Source organism: Pteropus medius, unplaced genomic scaffold (assembly GCF_902729225.1).
Source record: "Pteropus medius unplaced genomic scaffold, Ma_sr-lr_union100, whole genome shotgun sequence".
Classification (NCBI taxonomy): Eukaryota; Metazoa; Chordata; class Mammalia; order Chiroptera; family Pteropodidae; genus Pteropus; species Pteropus medius.
Window position 1 is genome coordinate 968,327 of NW_024353790.1, and position 23,703 is coordinate 992,029.

Sequence of the window (23,703 nt, forward strand, 5' to 3'; positions counted from 1 at the left end):
AATATGTGCCTGTGAAGTTACATAGTATTGCAAGTGGCACATGTACAAGACACTTAAATACTCCGACTAAGTTCTTTTGAGTTTCAATTCCTTCCTTCTCTGTATTTAATTCCTATCTTCTCACTGGAAATTGGATGCCTCAGATCCAGGAAGCACGTGGCCCCAGTCTCTCTTCCCTCTTCACTGTGTGGTCTGACACACAGCCGGTAGCAGGGAATGACACGAAACACTGGTGCCTGCCTCTCAGTGGACATTGTGCTCATGTCTCATTTCTTCCTAAGCAAATTCCTACGTGATAAGTCCCAGCATGATCCCAAACATCACAGTCCCCTGCACTTTGAAGAAGTGCTTTTGTGTTCTGTACTTAGCATCACCCTTTTTTGACTGACTTTCCATACTGCTTCATTTCAAATACTGAAGAGACAGTAAATTGATCTCGTACATTGATTTAAAGCAATTTTTGCATTTCCCCCCAACTCTAGAAAATCAGAGGACGTTTTCATCTTTTTTTCTCCCTGGCATCTCCATGATAAGGCTGTCACTTTTTTGCATAAACTTTTATGGTTAACTAGCATAAAGCAACAAGGAAATGAAGCTGAGCACTTGCCTTAAGCTCATTGGTGTCAGCCAGTTTGGCTTTGAGCTCAGTGTTTGATTCTCGACTCTCGCTCAGCTCCTTCTGCAGCCTCTCCGCCTTCTTCTGTAACTTCCGTATGGTGAGGTTGGCCTCATCCCTCTCCACGGCCAAGGCCGTGCGAGCCTGCCTCTCTTCCTCCAGCTGGGCTATTTTCTGCCGGAGGAGGTTCATGTGCAGTTCTTTGCTCTCCAGTCTTTCTTTCTGTGTCTTTAGCTGGTTTGATACAAACAGAGATATTTTTTTAATAATAATTGAATGGTCAGTAAATATACATGAATTACTCAGATAATGTTGATCCTTATCCACACATCAATAAGACTAATGTCTAAACCATCAAAAAAAGATTACTGGATTCCTTTTTCTGATTGCATTTTTAATTCCTATTTTTCCAAGAATTAATTTTGTAGCTGCAAAGTCTGAGACAAAAGAGCCACAGAAAATGCACTGAGAAGTAGGCTTTCAACACCAATGTCCTCCAACACTATGTGCATCATTAAAATTTTTTAAATTGCTTTTTAAATGACTAAAATGAGCTTAACAAGAGCAAAAAAATGATAAGGCAGAGAGAAAAAAAATCCTCTCCAACACCCCATGGCAACTATACTGGTTCTGTCTGGTCTTTTCTGAAAGAAGATAGGGTTTAAATTAGCACCAAAAGCCTAGACTAATTTTAATTCCTTAGAACCAGACAGAGTGGCACCAAACATAAGAGTTGATATATTTTTTTAAGCACTTTATTTTATTATTAGTTTCAAGTATGCAGTACACTGGTTAGACATTTATGTAGTTTACAAAACGATCCCCCTGATTGCTCTATCACCCATGGCTCTACACGCAGCCATTACATTACTGCTGACTGCGTTCCCTATACTGCGACCATTTCTGCTGACTACATCTCCGTCCCCATGACCATCTCCCAACTACTGATTTGTACTTCTTTAATTCTTCATTCCTTTCTCTCACTCCCCCAACACCCCTCCCCTCTGCCCATCACCATATTGTCCTCTGTATCTATGAGTCTCTTTTCAATTAGTTTGTTCTTTAGATTCCACAGGTTAGTGAGATCATGTGGTACTTATCTTTCTCTGTCTGATTTATTTCACTTGGCATAATAACCTCTAGGTCCATCCATGTCGTTGCAAATGGTAGGATTTCATTTCCTTTAATGGCTGAGTAATATTCCATCGTATATACGAACCATAATTTCTTTATGCAATCGTCTGTCGATGGGCATTTAGATTGCTTCCATATCTTGGCTATTGTAATTAGTGCTACCATAAACATAGGGATGCATAGATCTTTACAAATTAATGTTTTGGTTTTCTTTGGATAAATACCCAGAAGTGCAATTGCTGAGTCAAAAAGTATATCTATTTTTAGTTTTTTGAGGAACATCCAGACTATTTTCCATAGTGGCTATACCAATTTGCAATCCTACCAACAGTGTACCCTTGCCAACACTTGCTGTTCTTTGATTTATTGATGATAGCCACTCTGACAGGTGTGAGGTGATATCTCATTGTGGTTTTAATTTGCATTTCTCTGATGACTAGTGATCTTGAGCAACTTTTCATATGTCTATTGGCCATCTGTATTTCCTCTTTGGAGAACTATCTATTCAGATCTTCTGCCCATTTTTTGACTGGATTCTTTGGTTTTTGTTATTGAGTTGTATGAGTTCTTTATATATCTTGAATATTAATTCCTTATCAGATGTATCATAGGTGATTCTCTTCTCCCATTCTGTAAGCCGTCTTTTCCTTTTATTGATGGTTTCCTTTGCCGTACAAAAATTTTTTAGTTTGCTGTAGTATTCCCATTTGTTTATTTTTCTTTTGTTTCCCTTGCCCATGAAGATATATCCAAAAAGAAATTACTGGTACAATATCAGAGAGTTTACTGCCTACGTTTTCTTCTAGAATTTTTATGGTTTCAGGTCTTACACTTACGTCTTTAATCTGTTTTGAGTCTATTCTTGTATATGGTATAAGAAGGTGGTCCAGCTCCATTTTTTTGCATGTGAAAGTTGATAAATATTTAAATAAGCAATACCAAGAAGATTTTTAAGAAAGCTTTGTTTATATATTTAAAATAGAAATAAAAGGAACTTGAAGAAAGTTTTAGTTCATTGGTGTCTTTATTACATGCCTGGCCTTTACCATCTACAAACCAAGCAGCAAGTAAGGTCATCAAACAGCACTTATCATTGACAATTAAACTTAATGAAGGAAATTATAGTGGTTTTTAGAAAAAGAGTAAGGACTCTAAGAGGGGGAAAAAATCCTCCTGGGTTTCACATGTCACAAGTACTAAGTGGAATACTAAGTACAGAGACCTCTTTCATCTGTCACAAATGTTAGGTATCAGAATCATGTAGAATTACAGGATGTAAGAACTGAAGACTTTCACATTTTCCCAATTACAGACTCTGCATTTGTAATGTGTTCAGAGATGTGAACGACTTACTGAAATCTGGGCCTGAGAATTTTGCCTAAAGGTAAGAGCAATGTCCATGCCCAGATCCATTTTTAACAAGGCCCTTTTAATATTGTTCTAAATAAACTCCCTTTATTCCCCGGGCTGTAAGACTCCAGGGTACTTCTCAAATTATGCTCCATAGGCAAAGACTCTTCTGTTTATCTTGAGGGATAGTAACTGTGCTCAAGTTTCTGCCTTTGAGCAGGGATTTTGCAGTGGTGCGACAAAATAAACTGGCCCTGAACCAGAATTTCAGTTATCTGGAAAGCAATATAATTGTGTAAATAGAACAAGATGTCTCGGTGTGGAAGACTACATTCTAGGAGGGGCTGAGGGAAGAAAAGAGGGGTAATAAAAAAATATAATAAAATAAAAAAAATCATCACCCCCCCCAAAAAAAGCTTTGTGTATGTGCATGAATCTGTGTGTTTAACCTTCTCTTTATTTCTATCTGGCCTCATTGAGGCCACAGTCATTTAGGACATAGAATTCTTGCCTTCTTCAAACGGTCTTGTCCATGGTAGTCACATCTGTATACCCTAATTTTGCAGCTAACCAAGTGAATTTATAAATTTTTTGTCAGAATTTAGAAGAATTTCCAGCTGCCCATATCAAATTCCAGCTCTGTATAGTAAATGCAGTTTGGATTCATGGAATTACTGAGTTCTTTTGTCAATTGTAATCAGACTTGATTGGATACTTGTACCTCCAAAACCATGATCTCTGCTATTTGTAACACTATAAACTCAATATAGCTTTACATCAGACTCAGCATGTTATATGTTTGGTGCTCAGATTAAAACAGCATAAGAAATTATCAATTAATTTGTCTATTCTTAATCCTGTTTCTGCCCCACAGAAGATTTATAATACTATTTTGTAATGATTAAATGAATGAGTACAATGGGTGACAAAACTCATATGAGGAAAATGTTCTTTAAGAAGAAAGATAACCAAAGTTATACATAAAAAATTAAATAAATAAATAAATAAACTCCCCTCCTTGAGCTGCTTCATGTCAAATTCCACTCTATTGCAAATTTACACTGGTAAGTTCTATACACCAGTGATTTTAATAATTACACAATATTTAAGAAGAAATAATGTTAGATATTGAGAAAAAATTCAATTATCTGAGGAGCAAAAAGAATTGTAGCTCAATTTAATGTCTCCGATGGTAACAGGGGTTGTCTGCTTTCTTTTATAAAATATTCCCAAAGACATAGTAAATGGAGAGGAGGTCAAATGTGAATACAGCAACTTCTATGAGCCAAGAGCTCAAAATGTTATTTATTAAAAATTTACAACCTCGTGAAGTCAGTATCATGCCCATCTTAAATATGAGGAGATGGTGACAGAGAAGTATGCGATATGCCCAAGGTCACACAACTTAGTGGAGCCAAACTGAGAACCCAGATGTGACTCATTATATAGCCTGCACGCTATAATTCTACTATAGAATTTTCTCCTAAGAACTATTATGAGGACGCATCTGTGTTTTCCATTTTCCTTTTTTTCCCCAATACCAATAATTACATAACTAATAATTATATTTTTATCTTTGTCATCTATTCATTCATCTAGTCTAAACTGTTTCCAACTCTTGAGTGAGTGAAAAGCATGCTCTTCTCCTCTCCCTACTTTCTCGTGCAATAGAGCTTATAAAGGCAAAGACTTCTAGATGTTCCCCATTGTTCCTCTTCTATAAAAGAGAAACAGTCCATTTTTTAGGTAGGCAAATGGCTAGCCAGAGTAAAGACTACAGTTTCAAGCCTCCCTTGCAGCTAGATTTAGCCACCAGAACATATTCTGGCCATGGGGTATAAATACAAGTTCATATAGCAAATTCTGAAGACTTCCTTTAAAGATAGCTCGGCCCAGCTCTTTTGTATCCCTCTTCTTCATTCCTTTTTCTTCTATAACCTTCTCCCTGGAACCCAGTTATAATGGTTCTAGGCACCATTTTGAATAAAGAGGATTAGGACCACCCTAGGAATAAGAGATTAGTGGGCCAAAATGAGTCTGGTTCCTTGAAAACTTTACAGAGCAGAGCTGCCACACTAGTCCTAAGCTGCTTACCTCTAGGAATATATGTGAGAAAAGAAAAAAAACAAAAAAAAACCTTCTACTCCTTTAAGCCACTGTTACTTTCAGTCTCTATTACTCACAGTCAAGCATAATCTTAGGTGATCCACTTACCATCCCTTCAGACTTGAATTCGAGATTCTAAATACATATTTTTATAGCATGTTTCCTAGCCACACTGGTAAATACGGTGAGGGTAAATTATATTTCAGTACTGAGGTTTCTCAGAAATTCCACCACTCAGTACTAGCACGTTTCAAGCCTCCCTACCTTTCTCTGTAAATTGTGGGCAATGGTCTTGTTTTCAATGACAGCGTTGCTCTCGAGGCGGACAAGCTGCTCTGTGCGAGCTAAAACTGCATCCAGACGCATGTCGAAGCCAAGTTCAGCAGCCATCTGGTCCAATTTCATTTTCTCCGAGAGCTGATCCAGAAATTTAAGATACTAAACCCAAGCACAAAAGTGAAAATGGGACACAAAAATCAAGTTAACAGGCGATCTCCCAGAATCCCTCTTTTTCTCCCAAGTTTATTGGTAGTTCTCACAAACCCAGTATGAGCCCCGCCCCCGACTCCAGCATTTGATAATGAATTCCTGAACCACCTGCCAGTTCTATGTCCTGCTCTTTGTCTAAATTCCCTTGATTCTCCTGGTCAGTAACCTTGACGTTCGATCTAATATTATACACTCTTCTTAACCCTGCCATATGACAAACCTACATGCTCTTGAGTATACCTCTATCTCTCTGCTTTGCTACATGCTGCTGCAACCATGCCCCTTCCAAGCTACCCAGGCCCTGGCATCCACTCATCCACACCTTCTATGGCAATTATTCCCATCTAAGTGGGCCCTGGCTTCAAGAGTGGAAAATGAGAACTTAATGAGTTGCCAGATTACTCTTCTGGGATTCTACAGATCACTGCAAAATCAAAGCTCTCCATACAAATAAACTTGGAAAATGTTGTTGTTGTTGTTGTTGTTGTTGTTGCTGCTGCTGCTGCTGTTGCTGTTTTAATTAAAATGCTTTAGAAAACGTCTTTAAGAGTTTTTCATGTATCAGAGTTAAAGGAACAATTCTAAAATAGAGCCGCATCAGGAAAGTCAAGACTCATATTTTAAACAGATTAAAGTTACAAAACTGTTCTGGGATCTCCCTCCACTTGATTGATTTGTGGGGCCATGACAGACGCAGATCAACACTTACTAAGTGCTTGCTGGATAAGTAAATCAATCACTGAGCTGTCATCATTTCATGATTTGGGTTCTATCCTTGAGATTTTTTTCTCATCGCAATAATTCGTCTATCTGGGGTTTAAATAAGTTTAATTTCCTGTTGACTGAAGCATATCATCTTGAAGCTGGAATTGTCTATATTTTAATCAAGATGAAATTTGTAAGTATACATTTTCCAATTTTGCTAAAAAGCATGCATAAAATTTAATCTCGTTCTTATAAGTCACGGGCATTACAAATGTCTCGTTGTACTGTGCTGCCTGACTGCAGGTTGCTGTCGCCTCGGTCATCAGTTTGTCACTACTTAATGCTACATCGGCTCTCCCCGGGGGATTTTTCATTTCTAGTCTGTGTGAGTGAGAGTGAAATAACTGCTGTTTTTTGTATTTTAAGTAAAATGGAGCTGGTACCTTTCATGGGAAGGTACCAAAGCCCCTTTTACTATTTCCCGTGTGACCCATCCACTCAGCATGTAAAGATCCACAGCAGGGAAAAGGGGATTAAGACAACACCAAGCCAAGACCCCACAGAAGTGCTTATTTCAAGAATCTTAGCCATGCCTAGGGTTGCTGGAAGGATTACTGTATATTTTGTTCATCTGAGTCACAGTTTAGCATGAATAGATTCTATTCTATTTGTGTAAACCTCAATTGCCCGTATTTAAACTTAAACTTTGCTTTTCAATTTTACACGCCTACTATCCTTACTAGAACACACATCTCACAAGTAGTTATCTATGGGAAATTCACATGGACACAATCAGTTTACATAACTTGCTTTCATAACAGAGAGTTATTTCGGCACCATCGCAATTAAAATTAATGAGTCATTATAATAAAGAAAGGAAGAGACACCAATCTACTTCAAATTCTTGTCTTTGATATGTTTCTTCTATAATGTAGATAATATTTATCGATTCTTTCCTAAGCTTTGAAGAAACCCAGAAAAAAAATTTCCCCCAATACCAATAATTACATAACTAATAATTATATTGGAGTTGATTGGCGAAAATGAACATAATAGGGTGATACGTATTGTGACAAACGCAGGCATGTGCAGCATGAAGGAGAACTAAGTCTCTTCGGGAAGACTTCAAGAGGAAGTAATATTGGAACTGAGTCTCGGAGGGACAGTTACTACCAGGTGAGGGTAAGGAGAATATTTTCTCAGGAAGAATAGCCATGTATAATATGGGATGCCAAGGGGGCCCTCTTTTCTTTGGCCAGACAACTCTTTTTTTTACAAGTCTGAATGTGGGTGTCTTTGGACTCTACGATCACTCACCACACACTCTACCAGGGCCCTGCTCATCCTAGGAGGCCTCTCACTTGGCCACCTGGTTGGAGAGATTACAGGTGAGGGGAAGACTGGAGAGAGAAACTGGCCAAGTCACAGTATCTTCCTGCAAAAAAGGAATCTGTAGCTGATCCTGAAGGCCACAGAGAGCCCCTGGCCAGTGGAAAGATGAGGAAAGCTAAGATTAGGCATGCATATTATTAAGACCTCCTTGGCAGTAATGCAAAGATCACTTAGAAGGTTGTTTCAATAGTCCATGAAAATTATCATAATGTTCTGAATCAAAGCACTGCTACTAAATGTAGAGATGGGGGTGGGGAGATATTTGAGATATATAAAGGAGATGGAATTTACAGTGCTTAGGAACTGATTAAAAAGAGAAACGCATTGAGGAGACTCTCCAGCTTTGGCTTAGGCAGCTGGAGGCAGAGGACTCCATCGTCAGTGAGGCAGGAGAAGGGCAAATCTAAGGAGAAATAATGATCTTCATTTTGGATATGTTCAGAGCAAGGTGTTCATGGAACATCTAGGTGGAGATGTCCAGCAGACGGTCCGATTTCTTCCAATTTACTATACTTAGGTGCAATATTTCCTTTCGAACTCAAAATTTCAACCAACTCACTTTTTTCAGATATCTGACAGAAAATGTCCCTGCACCCTCCCAAATTTCTCAAATCTATCTCTTCATTCACAAAACCACTACTCGATCCAGACCCATATTATCTTCTAATCTGAACTATTCCGAGAATCCCTATCTGGGCCCCTTACCTTTAGATCTAGACCCTCAGAGCCATTCTGTGTTCAGAGAAACCTTTCTTTTCCTCGGAAACCTTCTATGGCTTCCTATTACCTGCAGGATAAAGCCTCACATAATTCTCCTGACCTACTTCAATTATCTCTACCTGACTCCGAAGCCACCTGCCATTTCTGGCCTTTCTAAGTACCATGTTCCAGTCCCCTGCGCCTTGTCCCCTGGGCAGTCCTATCACACCTCCATTCCTTCATCCTTCCTGCTGTTCCCTCTGCCTCAAGTCCCTTCCCCACCTCTCTGCCTGACAAATTCCCACTCATTCTTTCAAGCCCCTCACAAATGTCACCTCTTGTGTGAAGACAGCTTATTTCCTCTCACGCAGAAACTGGAAAGAAGTACTTATTCCTTCATTCAAGTTCCTGACAAATTTTATACCTATTTTCCTTAGAGCATTAATTGTATTAATTGTGTCCTGATTTGCCCATCTCATTCACTAGACTAGATTCTCCACAGACACCTTTTAAGTTTCTTTGCATATCCAACCCTCAAAGCAGGCACGATGCTTCTTTGAATTTTTTAAGAACAGAAGAACAAACATGAATGACTTTCCAGAGAACGGATTTTCCAACCTAAGAATATTTTCCATGCCAAATTCTGTACCTATGCTCTCGATCCCATTCGTCTCTTGCTCTCTTCCCCCTAGGGACTCCCGAGACCCACAAACACGTGCCTGCCCTTTCTGCTCAGTAAAAACGATCATCTTTGACCCTGTTTTTCACAGCTCCAGCTCCATGCCTCCTTGCTCTTTGGTCACCGGACTTCTTCTAAGTCTCTGTTCCTTCCCATCTGAGTCACCCCTCAGCCCAATGCAAACCGGCTTCTATTTTCCATCACTCCATTGAAATTGCCCCTCGGAGGTCACAGATGACCTTCCCGAGGTCAAATTCTCTTCCCAGTCTACTCTCCTTCTCTCCCTCTGGGTTATCACCAGTGCAATCTCAGCTCCACAGTGACATCGTGTCATCTTTCCAAAATACTGTGATGTGCTAAGTCACTTATGACACTTTATATTCTGCAGAATAAAGACACTCGATCTTCATTATCCAAGCCATTCCTGTCTTCTCTCTTGCCACAGCCCCACCAAAATGTCATGTCCCAGCCATACGGGAATAACTACTCTGTGTTTCCTGAATATCTGATGCACATGTAAGATTTCGAGCTTTTGTTCAAGCTGTTTTTCCTGCAGTATCTGCTCCTTCTCTCCACTAAAATTCCACTTATACTTCAGAGATGAACTTAATCATCTTCTCCCTGTAAAATCTTCCTCTTACACAGAAGTTATCACTACTTTCGCTGGCCTCCTATAGCACTTTATTCATCAATACATCTATCATAACACTTATAACCTTATATTATGGGAAATTATTTGAATGTCTGTGTCCTCTATTGAATTATGAGCCATTTAAGATCAAGAACTGTGTGTTATTCATACCTTACCTTCCAAACCTTCAGGTCTCACATATAATAGGTGTTCAGTAAATACTTGTTGAGTTTAATTAGATCTAATTGAATTATTAGATTTAATATGAATCAAGAAAGCTCCAAATAATAGGAAGAGACCCCAACACAACATCTATTGTTCCCTGAAACTTACTCATGACTCAGAACCAATTTATCAAAGTACTAAAAAGTTCAGAATATTTTCAGGTAACATTTTATACTCCAACAGACGTTTCCACCCAAGGACGTGCGCTCAGGTTATTACTTTTTGTTTCTCAAAATTCAAGTTGTCTCGCAAAACATCTCCAGAAACTAGCTCCCCCTCCAGGTGTGTCAGCTGATCCTGAAGAGTCTCCAACTTGTTTTCTGCTTTCTGGGCTCTCTGTAGAGCTTTCTGATGAAACCCAGACTCATTTTCCAACTGTTCAGCAAGCTCAGATATTTGAGCTTCAAGCTGAGAGACCATCTTGAAACAAAGAAACAGAACAAAAATAAGACTTGTTTTAGATGCAACAAAGTGTTAAAATCTAGTGCTCAGTGCAAGCGACATATTTATAACACCAACTTCCAGATTCTTTGTCAAAATTAGGTAAAAAACAGGTAATTGATAGATGTATTTGCCTCTGCTTGAAATAAATCTGCATTCATTATCTAATAAAATATATTATTGGTATTTTTAATTTTTATATAATTCCTCAAAGAAGTTACTCGATAAATATTTATGGATAACATTGACTTTCCCATAAGACTGCCATTAATTTAGGAGTTTCAAAGCTTAATTAGAAAAAGAGTTCAGGCAGAAAATACTTTTAAAATCTATAAAAGTGTCATTCTCCAGAGGAACTCCTCCACCAAATATAGTGGATTAAGGACTATACAGTGAGCTAATCTTGATAAGTAACCTTGAGACATCATCGGTTCATTCAAGTGCTTAAAGATTTTTTTTTCAAGCTTTTTTCCAGTCTTCTGTTGCATATTGGTTATTTCTTCACTAAACTTCAGTGGTGCTGTCCTTGGGCTTCGTAGTTATGTAGCAATGTTATCATTTTATGGCACTTGAAAGGTCAAAATTCCTTTAATATGGTGACTCGAAACAGGGCCAATGGCAACATACGTGCCAGCAGGAGAACCTGACTCCCGCGTCCTCTTCTGTAACGGGTACCACTGCTTCTCCATCAAAAGCACCAAGACTCTCACGACCCCCTGACTGGCCCAACGCTTCCATCCTCCCCTGGAGTAGCTCTCTTTGTCCTAATCGTCCTTTAAACCAAGAACAGAAGTTTACCAAAGACCTCAGGTACACTTTGAGCGTATTCATATTGATTCTAGCAAATCCAGTTTTTCAGAAAATGTTGAATTCAATAAAAACACCAAGTTGGAGGTGATAAATTTTGTTTCGATGGTTTATTTTGGAAGAGGAAAGGAAAAAAGTAGTAAATATTTATATAATAGTACCATTTTCACAGAAGTTGAAATATCTTGACAGTTTGATTTTCAATCTCAGTTTAAAAAAAAAAAAATTCTGTTTGCCTATCTAGAAACAACCATGCTTAAAGGCAAGAAGACATTGAAGCTGTCCTTAAATATTTTGCAAGGATAAGAAGATTTATTCTGAGTGTCCAGAGCTTAAATCGAGGACCAACAAATATAAATGAGAAAAAGAATCCCACTTCCATGTATGGAAGAATTTTCCCTTGGTCTCCACAATTACAAAGTAATACCTGCCCGTTGTAAAAGAGTCACTAAGGATGAAAAAATATAAATCAGCAAAAAGTAATAATGATAATAATCCCCATGCTCCTACTACCCAGAAGCAACAACTATGAACATTTTCTAATAATTTACTTTTATGCTCTGTTTAAATATAGTTGAGATGCTATTCTATTTCCCATCTTATGTTTTTGTTTTTATCTCGCATGTTAAGCGTCTTTCCATGTCTCCACCAGTCACTGGATGGTGGAGACTGGCCGACCATTTGTTAAGAATGTTACGGAGTGGGCCGAAGTGCTACAATCAGGAATGTTAGGCTCCTTGAACTCTGAACTCTCTAATCCTGCGTGTCTATGGCTCTCCAGGTCCCAGGCCTATATTTGTATTAATTGTATACCTCTGTGGGTGCTTGAAATCAGATATTTGATGGCAAGCTGCTCAGTGCCACATCCCAGGAATTCTATTTCTCAAAAAAAAAATTTGGAATTTCATTGCAGACTAAAAGGCTATGAGAACCCTCATTTCATATTTCATGCCCTTAATATTCATTAATAATGGATCTGATCTTAATGTAAGAGAAAGGTATGCTCGTCTTGACACAACCTACAAAGTAACCTACAAAACAATGGCCATCAAACAACATCCCCAAGATACTGCCTCCTGGGGGACTGTTTAATGATACGGCATGTTTCTATGCAGCAGGAAATGTGGCTTCACATTTGACTCCAAGTAGGAAATGAGTCTTTCTACCAGAAGATCCTTCAACACTTCTCCCATCGCACAGTTAACCCAGCGACAAGAATGAAACCAAAGAGAAAAGAGACACAGAAAACCTCAGCTGGAGAGACAGAGATCTCATGGTCATTTAGCCTCAGTAGAGACGGAGAACTCATGGTCACCTAGCCATGGTCCACACTGCAGCCCCTACCAGAGGAGAGCAAAGTCTGCTGTAGAAATTAATCGGTAAGGACTCCATTTTGCAGGTGACGCCTGGAGCAACTACAGGAAGCTAGACTAAGGGAGTGATAATGACCCTGAAGGAAGAAGCAGACATCCTAATGTAGACCAGGCTGTGGGACGGGGACTTTGGTGTCAGATAAGCCGGGTCTCGAATTCCTACTCTACTATTTACCAGCATGTTAAATGAAGCAAGTAATTAACCTCTCTGAGACGCAGACTTTGCTATGATGATTAGGTGAGCTAATTTAGACTATTTGAGTAGTACAGTATTTCACACCCAATGGAAGTTCAACACACTGCATCTATTTTTATCATCGGTATTACTACTCCACACATGGGTTCAGTCAGTCCTATGCTTTTGTCATAAAGAGTTAAAGGAGCCCTTTGAGACTTGTCCTTGGTCATGTTTCTCAAACTGCTTTCAGCCCATAGAGCCAGTTTTTCAACTAGAAGTCTTTCTGAGAGAACAAAATGTGAGAGGGTCCCTCTTGCATCCTCATCCTGTCTAGACCCGTGGAACTGGAAGACTCAGCAGAGTATAACTTTTAAAACCACCAGCATGTCAAGGGGTCAAAATCTGCAGAATCTACCAACTGCCCTCCCAGGATTCTGGTGTCCGGGGAGGATCAAACAGCCGAGACCCTCCCCATATTCTTTGCATCACAGAACTGAGCTGCATACGCTTATTTAGGTCTCTGTGCATTTGATACCACTAAGTTTTCTCAGAGCTAAATTTACATAAATGTATTCAAATAAATGCGTGTCCAATCTGACTCAGTTCTTGGGAACATCAAATGCCAGCTCCTGGATGACCACGCGATCCCGCCAAAAACTGTAAAGTTGAGTTGGCTTTTTCACGTGAGAAGTCTAAAGAATCAATAGGCATTTCTTTCTTTCTTTCTGTTTTCTTCTTCTTCTTAGTATCATCTGTTAACATATCTCTGATATTTTGTGGGACAAAATGTGCCAGAGATTTTAACCCTAAAAAGATAAGAAATGGGGAAAGGGGCGAGAGATGGTAATAAAGAATACCTGCCTCAATTTTTAAAAACAAAAAAGGCACTGAAGTAAACTACACTTCAAACACAAGCAGCTTGATTTTTGGAAGGGAAGTCATAATGCCCTAAAAGAATTAAATCACTTCCCAAGGACAAGTTGTTGATTTCACCAGAAGAGGCACTTTTGCACTAAGATTAAACCAAATGGAAACACGAGAGCTCTAAACTGAAGAAAGAGCCACTTGGGTCACTTAAGGACCGGTGCCTTTTGGACATAAACAACTCTTTTCTGATTATTCAAGCTATAATTTTCACTTAGGAAGCATATAAAATAAGTTCTAAGGTACCAGGTACGACAGAAATCAAGTTCTCCTTCCTTCTTGTCAGTATGTGTGGCCAATACTGTTGACTAACTAACCCCACCCTCTCCACCTTTGTGTGTTATAGATTGAATCAAGTCCCCCCCAAACAGATATACTGAAGTCCCCCAGCACCTCAGAATATGACCTTATTTGGAAAAAGAGTCTTTATAGAGATAATCAAGTTCAAATGAGGCCATTGTGGGTGGCCCTAATCCAATAGGTGGGTGTCCTCACAGACAGGTGAAATTTGGACACAGAGACACACACAGAAGGAAAATGATGATATGAAGACAGAGCAAACACCATCCACAAGCCAAGTGCTAGCTACCAGAAGCTGGGCGAGAGCCTGGGACAGATTCTCCCTCACCACCCTCAGAAGAAGCCAGCCCTGTTGACACCTTGATTTTGGACTTCTGGCCTCCAGAACTGAGAGATAATAAATTTCTGTTGCCTAAGCCCCATTTAGCAGTACTTGTTATGTCTGTCCTAGGACATGAACACACTGGAGGGGCTGGGAGGGCTAACATCTCTATCCATTCACCCTTCCCAATGCCCTTATAGCCAGCGTGACCGTGATACAGAATTCTGGATAATGAAACGTCAGTGGAAGTTTGCTGAAGCTTCTTGGTAAATATTTGGCTTAGTAGGTCAGAGGATCATAAGCAGAGCAGAATGAGAAGATCAGAAGGGAGAGTGGGCAAGCTGAGGATCACACCTCGGGTCCTTTAGGGCAGCTGTCCCCAACCCCCAGGCTGCACAGCAGGAGGTGAGCAGCAGGCTATGGATCGAAGCTTCATCTGTATTTGCAGCTGCTCCCCAGTGCTGGCATCACCACCTCAGCTCCACCTCAGATCATCAGGCGTTAGATTCTCATAGGAGCACTGGTCCCTGGTATGAAAAAGGTTGGGGATCGCTGCCTTAGGCTGGGTCACCACAGTGCCCACAGAGCTGCCAGACTAAGAAACACTCCGATGTGGGAAATAAAGTCTTACATGTACCTAAAGCAGAAGGAGAGAGTTTAGGCCTAAATAAATGTTTATGAGCTTGTAGTAATTTGTCTTTAATTTAGAAAATGACATAGAAATCAATCGTAGTCACGTCCTCCCTGTATTTAATCAGTTCTCATGCAGATGATTAGCCAGTTAGAAAACATCTAAAAATAAGATCAAAAAAATATTTGCCTCAAAATTCTAAACTAAATCCTGAAAAATTTGCAACTTTTTGTCATTGTGCAAGAAGTAATTATTTCAAAAATACCTGTTACAAGTGTCCTGAAATTTCAAGGTTAAATAACATCTAAAGACTCATCTAGAATTCCCGGAAACCCGATGGTAAAACATTCCTTTAACGGAGCAATTTTCAGCTAGGGGTGGTTTCACGTCCCAAAGATGGGGACATCTTTGGTTGTCACGAGTTGGGGGGAAGAGGAATGCTACCGATATCTAGTGGGTAGAAGTCCAGAGATGCTGCTAAACTTCCTACAGTGCACAGAATGGCTCCCAAAACAAAGGATTATCCAGTCCCAAATGTCAACAGTGCCAAGGCTGAGAAATCCTGCTCTACGTTATAGCAAAGCTTTTAAACAGGAATCTATGATTTGGTTATAAGCAGAAAAGCAAGGAACGAGTAGAAACGACTTGCTAAGAAAGTGTAGATAGTGACCTGAACATCACTGAGAATTGTAAACGCAGGAAGGTAAAAATGAATAGCAAAGGGGTTAACGGGAAAAGCAGTGTTCAGTGAGTAGGAGTTGATGTGAAGCGGAGAATTCGCCAGACCCGGCCCAAATCCATCGTTGGGCCTCCACGTGGCTATTACTCAACTGTTGACTGCATGCTGAGCCATGGCAGCTGGCAGGGGTATGCAGCCTTCGCAACAAACACGTTCATCAATTTGTAAAGCTCCCATTCTTCAGAAACATTTCTAAGATAATATACGAAATCCATTTTCTCCTGATGTTACTTGAAGATGAGTCACACAAGATGCCAGCTATATGCTTGATTTCAAGCTTTTAAATAGTGAGAATGGCTATTGAAAAAAATTACAGGGTAGGAAAGGCAGACAAAGGCACTAAAAAGACTGAATCATTCTAATTTTTATGGGAAGTGGGGGAAGGCCATCCAGCTTAACCAATTTACATCATTTCACTTTAGCAAATAAACATATACATCATGCTGACAATTTTATGCCATGTTTCATGGGCTGGAATTAAAATAGTTTCAGGAAAACATTTGGAAAAACAGAAGAGGAAAGCAATAAAATGGAAAGACAAAGAATCATTAGCTGTCGAAGTACATCTCTTACTGTTCAAGGTAAATAAGTCGATGAAGTTTTTCTCAGTCCTGTAAAGAATTTCCTTGCCCAACCCAGTACCTACGTGTGTACTGAATCACAAGCAAGTTGAGTTGCCCGTACGTCTTGCAAGGATGAACATTCTATATCCACAGAGAGAATCCTACATTGGACAAAGGAGTAGCTAGGGTCGCTCCCAAAACACATGTGAATTTTGGAGAATTATAAAAGGGAATTTGAAATGTTTTTTCACAAAAGGAAATTTATAAATGCAACCCTGCACTCTGAGTTAATGATCACTCTGAGATTTTCAGAAACATTTAAAGATGGAAACGTGTGTTTTCTCTTTTTGAACAAGCATGAACTCAGTAGAAGAAACAGTAATGAAACTGTATCTAAAATTTGGATATTATTTACTTTAAAACCTCAGTAATTTGGACTTCAATAATTTGGATCTGATGATAATTTTGAGTTGGGCTGAAATTGATTCGGCTAAGCAAAGCTTTATAGGACATGAGAATTATTAATAGTGTAAACCAGATAACAAAATTAAACAAGCTTCAATCATATATGTGAATTAAATCATTTTCTCCATTTGCTAAACAGGTCCCCTAAAAGATTGTTCTAGGCACCAACACCTTATAAAAAGGAGGAAAGAGGGAAGGAGAAAGAGAAGAGAAGCAGGGGCAGCAATAGTTAATATTTATTGTTGCTATTTGTCAGACAGCATGTGAAGGACTTAATAACAATTTTTTTTATTTAATGCTTACGATCAACAATGACCTTGAGAGGCAGATACTGTTACAGATCTAGGAACCCTTCTCTGCAACTCCAAAATCCAAAAGGATCTGAAAATGGACAGGTGTTTGTTGTAACTCATTGACTGATAAAGCTTGACCTGACCGGATTTGACAGCGAACCTTGGCCCAGTGACCAGAGGCTTCTCATAGTCTCGCTGCACCGCACGTGGTGGAGTTGTTCACGGGCTTTGCTAGGGAATGATGAATGTGGTTGATCATCAGGTATTGCCCCCACCCCGCTGAGAAGGAATGTGTAAGATTACTTTTGGTGTGCTTTTTTACCTTTCTGAAAAATTCTGAATTCACAAATGCATTAGGTCCCAGGGGTAATAGACAAGGGGTGTGGGCCCTGGACTGTCCCTGTGCGGCAGGCGAGTCAACAGTCTCAGAGGCTGTAAACTCAGGAACCTGCCCAAGGTCGCAGCTGGAGTGAGTCAGTGTGCAGTAGAGAAGGGTTCAGCCTGAGAGGTCTGACTCCAGAACCCACCACGTAGTTTGCTGTCACCTGAGTGACTCTCCAGGCTTTGTACGTATTATAAATAATTGTGAGAAAACAAAACCATGTTTAAATGATACTTATTACTACCTCAGGTAACTCATGTATGGAGTATGCTAAATGAATGAGTTTACTGTCCTTAGGAAGCTTATAAGCAGCATCACTCACTCACCCTATTCCGGCTTTCCTCTTGCAGGCCCATTTCTCGAATCGTCTCCAAAATGGCCTCCTCCGTGGACTCAGTCATGCCTGGGCTGCCCCTGAGAAGGGTCACAATTTTCTCCCTGAACGAGGAGTTCTGGCGTTGCAAGGCTGCAGCTGCATCCAGGCTGGCCTTCAGCCTCTTCTCAAACTCACAAGAGCTTTTCTTCAAGAGGCTCAGCTCCTGCTTTGAGGCATCCCAGACCCGCTGGCCAGCAAGCAGCCTTCCTTGGAAGATCTTCACTTCCCTTTCGAGGCCTTCTTTCACCTCTATGGCATTGAGTAAGTCCTAAAATAATTACAGGAAGTGAAGACCAAAACGTTAGTAGCCAAAGAGGGACACCTACATTTGCTTTCAAGGAGTGAGGGTTAAACGCTCATTACGTTTTTAAATCTAAGTTCCCTATCGTCTCTTCATAAAGTTATTAAACTGTAAAGGCTCTGTCAGGTAAAGTTAATTGTCTAAAAAAAGAGAAGGGATATAAAATCAGAGCTAGGAAAAAAGAAAATTGACATATAAGCCTTTTATATGTGGACCTGTGGAAAGAGTTAATTAAAAAAAAAAAAATCGTTGGCCAAGAGGCTAGCGGACTCAATCCATATGTAGTACTATATGTTTACAGAGCCATGTGTTCTCAAGCTTGGTTTGCAGGGAAATTGATTTTGAATAAACAGTAAACCCTCAGTCCTAACTAGACACTAAAAATTATTTGAATAAAGATGTCTCTGTAATACTATGCTAAATAATAGACTAGCATTCTCATAGAAACACCATTGCATAAAGGAGAATGAGGTCTTTCTTTCATTATTCATTAACTGTGTATCCTCTTTTCTCATAAAGACAAACTAAAACTAATAGAACCTGAAGGAGTAGAAATAACTGGCCATTTGGTAAGTGGGAGGATTACAAGCAGGGTGAGATAAAGTACTATACCAAGAATAATAATTTTAAAGAATATACTATGTACTATTAGGTTCACAAAATCAACGAAAGTCATAGGGAAGGTTACACGTGCACCTACTTCTAATTACCATAATCTAGAATGGTCCAAAGAAGCATGAAAGGAGCATCTTTAAAATTCATTTAAAAAAAAAAAAACAACTTGATAACATCAAGTTCTGAAGTACATGCATTTACATTAAAAAAGAATAAGCAGTTGGTTAACCAACACAGCTACAGTATTGCAGCCTAGTTAACTGATGAAAATATTTTGTTTTTTATTTTAAAATAGGAAGTTAGGGTCAAAAATAACTAAAAAGAAACAATATCATTGAATAACAGATTCTGGTCTAAACTGGCCATTAACATTTCAGGCTGCTAGTTAAAATGCAATCATCCTTTTTGCATTAGAACTGGATCTGAAAAGAAATTTATCTCCACCAACAGCTTGGAGACAGGAAAAATGTTACTTAAAATGCTACTTCCTACTTTTTATAAAAAAGAGAATGTCTTACTTTTTTTCCTTTTGGTGATTTTTTTTTTTTTAAATCAAGGGAAGTCTCAGCCATCCATTTGAAATAAGAGTCATGGAGTGGATGGGTAGTTAGAGAAGGCTGCCCTTTTCAGAGATGTAATAACTAAACTAATTATGGAACCTATTTTGTGAAATGCTTTGCTTTTCAAGATCCTAGCGACAGCTTCGTTTCCCCATTCCCTTTCCAAACCAGTCCCTTTTACAGAGAAGCCCCACTACTGTTTCTGATTAAAATATAGCCCTTAAAGTAAAGAGTCAAGGACCCTTTATCACAAATACAATATTTCATCACTTTACAGATTTCTTTTCAGATAGTAATACAATAGCTGCTCAATAACAGTAACCAGTATTGGCGTTGGTGATAATAAATTGGGGCCATATTTTATTTAAAGACGACAATCTTAATGTGTGGTTAGAAAATCAAGATCCTAAATTGGATGGTGTAAGGATGAAAATTAATTCTAATCCCCTCAGAGTTCTAAAACCCTATAGAATATTACATATTAATTTTTATATTGAAAGAAAGCTGCTGCTACAATATAGAGGAGTTTCCATGGCCAATAGAGTGATATTTTTAACCAAGTATCTACAGAAGTTTCTCAAAATACCAAAAAAAAATATATCAGATGCTTGAGTACTATAGACTCACTATCTGGAGTGAACTAAGCCATTGGCAGCTTACACCACGAGACCAATAAACACAGTAAAAATATTTCAGCTCTGAGGAATTTCTTCCGCTCAATGTGAGACTGCTGTCTCACTGCCTTAGAGACAAGGGCCAAAACAGTTCTCTGCGGAATCCGAAGCACTGACACATATCTAGTAAAGATCAGAAAATTCGTTTTCGATCACAGAATACAGTGGCACATGGCAGCAGGTCAGATTTCTTTTCTGGACGTGTGTCAGCGCGGCGAACTACATGATGTTTCTCGTATGAAATGCAGGATGGGGGAGCCAGTGACAAGGCCTCAGGCACGGCTGGTCCCCTGCGTTCTGATGAAGCACTTCGGAATTCAGAGGCACTGAGCCGATCTGCTGGAAACAGCTGTTCTCGGACTGCAGATGTAATGACCTGTAGAGCTATCAGGAGGAAGCGACTAGAATGGAGTCGGTTGCATGGCTACCTCAAGGATATACTGAAGTAATGTGACGTTGGTATCGCTGGCCAGGCCCTTGCTGTCAGACCACGCTGACACCTGGAACAGGAAACTAGTAGCTCCCTCTGAGCAAAATCAGGGCTGACCTCCACAAAGGAAATCACATTTGCAAATGAGGTCAGGCCCTACAGAGAGAGGGACAGGCATCATTTTACTGAAATTGTTTTCGATTAACGAATCTTTAGATTCGGTCCCACTAACGCAACAGATGAATAATGGCTCCTTCGAAATTACTTTTAACGAAAGCAATTGTAAATAATATGATTAAGGCATTCAATTTAAGGTTCCCAATTAAACGCATGTCTGCATTAATTCCCAAAGAAACACATTAAGTAATCTAACCATTCAGAGGTTTGTGTTTTTAAAACAGTTGATTCCTTGGATATGCATGAAATCAAATTGCCTCTCAAAAATACAATGACTAATTATTGTCAGGGTGGAGAACCTCTGGCTTGAACTTAATTCATCAAACCTTAGACAGATTTTGTGAAATTAAAAACCAGTGGTTACTTCTACCTTGCAAGTTAAGAAAAACAAGTAAACTCAGAAATTCCCCCCAAATAGGCATTCTCATACATTGCTGGCAGAAGTGTGAATAGGTACAACAGGTATCTATTCATACCAAAAATATGTAACAAAATTTAATATGCACATATCCTGTAGCTTTGCAATGCCAGTCCTAAAAAAAAAAAAAAAAAAAAAGTAGGATAGATTACTAAATACGGAAAATGACATATATGCAAAGTTATTCAATTATTGTATAGCAAAAGATTAAGTATTACACAAACAAATAGGAGACATTCATCCCATAGAACATTATGTAGTCTTAAAAAGAACTGAGGAAGCTAATATGATAAATATACTGATAGGAAAGAAGACTCTCCAAGATAGAATTAGTGAAAAAAGTAAGGTGCCTAACCTTGTGTCTAGTACCATTCGTACCCACAAAAAGAGAGAATCTCTCTAGAAATATGCTCAGGCAACTAACCACCAATTCTGACCATGTCTGGAGAAGGGAACTGTAGCCGATGGATGGAAATGGAAGATATGAGAAAACGGTGGCAACTCTGAAAACACCCAGGGAATTTTGGTCCATTTAAAGTTCTGAGTCAATCATCATGTGCGGGCACACGCGTGCGCGTGCATCCACACATACACACACACACACACACACTAAATTTAGGCTGCATTAGTAGAAGTAAAGTATCTAGAATACAGGAGGTGTTGTCCTACTGTTTCTACTTCCCTTTAACTAAATCACACCCAAAGTTTGCATTCGGTTCTGAGATTCAAATTTTAATACGGATAAGACCCCCCTAGAACAGTGCTATTCGAAATGTGAATTACACACGTGTGTACCTCCTGCAACTGTTTGTTCCCAGTCTCAACAAGATAATTACAGAAATTAAGGGTAAAAGTTTAGTAATTTCTATAGCAATTTGACATCAATTTTTCTGTTTACTATAACAACTTGTTCAATAATCTTATATAACGGTATGATGCTTATTCATTTCTTAAGTGAAAAGTAAGTAGCTTAGCATCTGCTTTCAGGTAATAGCATGAAACTTTGTGTGGATGGGAGCACTGACATCAATCTTTGAACAAGGTATGGACTGACGTGTAAGTGGCACATGCATGAGCTGCATACCTCTTGTGCAAATAGGAACATGTTACATGTGATACTTTAAGCTTGGTTTGCCAACTATAATCCAAAAGTGAAAAGTGTATAAAATCCAGCCCATTTCTTTAGTCAAAAGAATTTAAACTTTTATCAAAAGATCATTTAAATTTAACTATACGGTTGCATAATAAACTGATAAAACTGTCTCCAGATGGAGAATTGAAGATGGATTTTGAAAACACTTGTTTTCAAAACACTTGAATTTCAAACTGAATTTTTATTATTTTCCAATTTTTATTATTTTCCACTTATTTTGGATACAAGTTACAAATAAATATCTTGACTTGCTGAGATTGCTTTAAAACCTCTTCTAGTGTCAACAAACCTCTGTGAGACTCATTTTCTACTGTAAGTGCTTTAAAAGCAAGACGTAGGAAAAGTTTAATATTCATTAGCCCCTGCAAGTAGCATTATCACTAATGTAACCAAGATGACATAAGTTAACATAAAGTGAGAAGCTAGCTCATTATCACAACAAAACTTTCAATCAAAATGAGGAATAAGACTTTAATAGAGGGAATTTTACTCATAACTTTTTGTTCAGATATGATTGCAGAATGACAAAAAGCTATCAGTATGACAATATTGTCTATATGACTCCTACAAACATACTTTCAAAGAAGAATGCAAACAGTTTAGTTCTTTCATTTTTCCTATGTTTATTCTGATTATTGAAATTTAATTTTACATCTGTGCCTTCTAATATTTAAAATGGAGATACTTTTTGTGCCTTTTTAAACAATTTCCCTATTCATTTTCATGGTTTTACAAATGTGTTCGTCAGCAATGGATTGGAAATAAAGAAAAATCCTGATCCTTCCCACACTGATTCTTTGAAAAAGGCTGTACTAGAGTACGTTCAGACTTTCAGAAGGAGAATGGCGAAAGTCTTAAAACCATGGTCTGGGAGCAAACGTTAAAAGAACTGTAACATTTATCCTGTGGACGTCTTCAAATAATTGAAAGACGATTTGAAATTCTCATCACTGACAAACTCAAAACAAATTGACAATGAATTTAGCTGCCCATGAGGCCAGTGTGTTCCCCGGCTTCCCACTCTGCCTTGAATTGGTCAGACTGTGCCTGGAGGACCATGGACAGTTCCCAAGGGGACAACATCAATATGGAATGGCTTCAGCATCACGTGCTAAGATTACTACACTCATTAACAAAAATATTTATGTAATCGTGTTATTTTAAATGCTGTTTTAATTCATTTGAAACGTGTAGACAACCTAAATGCAAAGCATTAAAGACTCAATTATAGTTACAGAACAAAATGTAAATATTACCTAACTTGACAACGTAAATACGATATTACTTTAAGAAATGAGAAGTAGAATGAGGGGAGTAAAAAGTAGGGGGCATTAAATTCCTCATATTTCCTAGCAGAAAGTCTAAAGATACTGTCTCAGAGTAGTGAAACAGGAACAGAAATGCATTACTTTAAAGTCTTAAGGGTGTTTATCAGAAGTTAAAATAAGAATGTAAGAGTAAGGCTAAAAGTGGAAGGAGAGAGAATTTTAAATTTTACTTTGGAATCTTATAAACAGTTTTAGTTTTTTATAATATGAGCAGGTATTACTCCAGT

General features: G+C 38.7%; 1 protein-coding gene across 2 annotated transcripts in view; it reads right to left on the reverse strand.

Moving 5' to 3' along the window:
- CCDC170 (coiled-coil domain containing 170) overlaps positions 1–23,703 on the reverse strand; it is a 78,084-nt gene that overhangs the window by 13,539 nt on the left and 40,842 nt on the right. For both annotated transcript variants that reach the window (XM_039851307.1, XM_039851308.1), the window contains 4 exons: positions 17,771–18,088; positions 10,246–10,446; positions 5,471–5,644; positions 608–850 (listed from right to left, as the gene is read on the reverse strand). In XM_039851307.1, the coding sequence (XP_039707241.1) occupies positions 608–850; positions 5,471–5,644; positions 10,246–10,446; positions 17,771–18,088 (936 nt within the window). The remainder of the gene's footprint in view (positions 1–607; positions 851–5,470; positions 5,645–10,245; positions 10,447–17,770; positions 18,089–23,703) is intronic.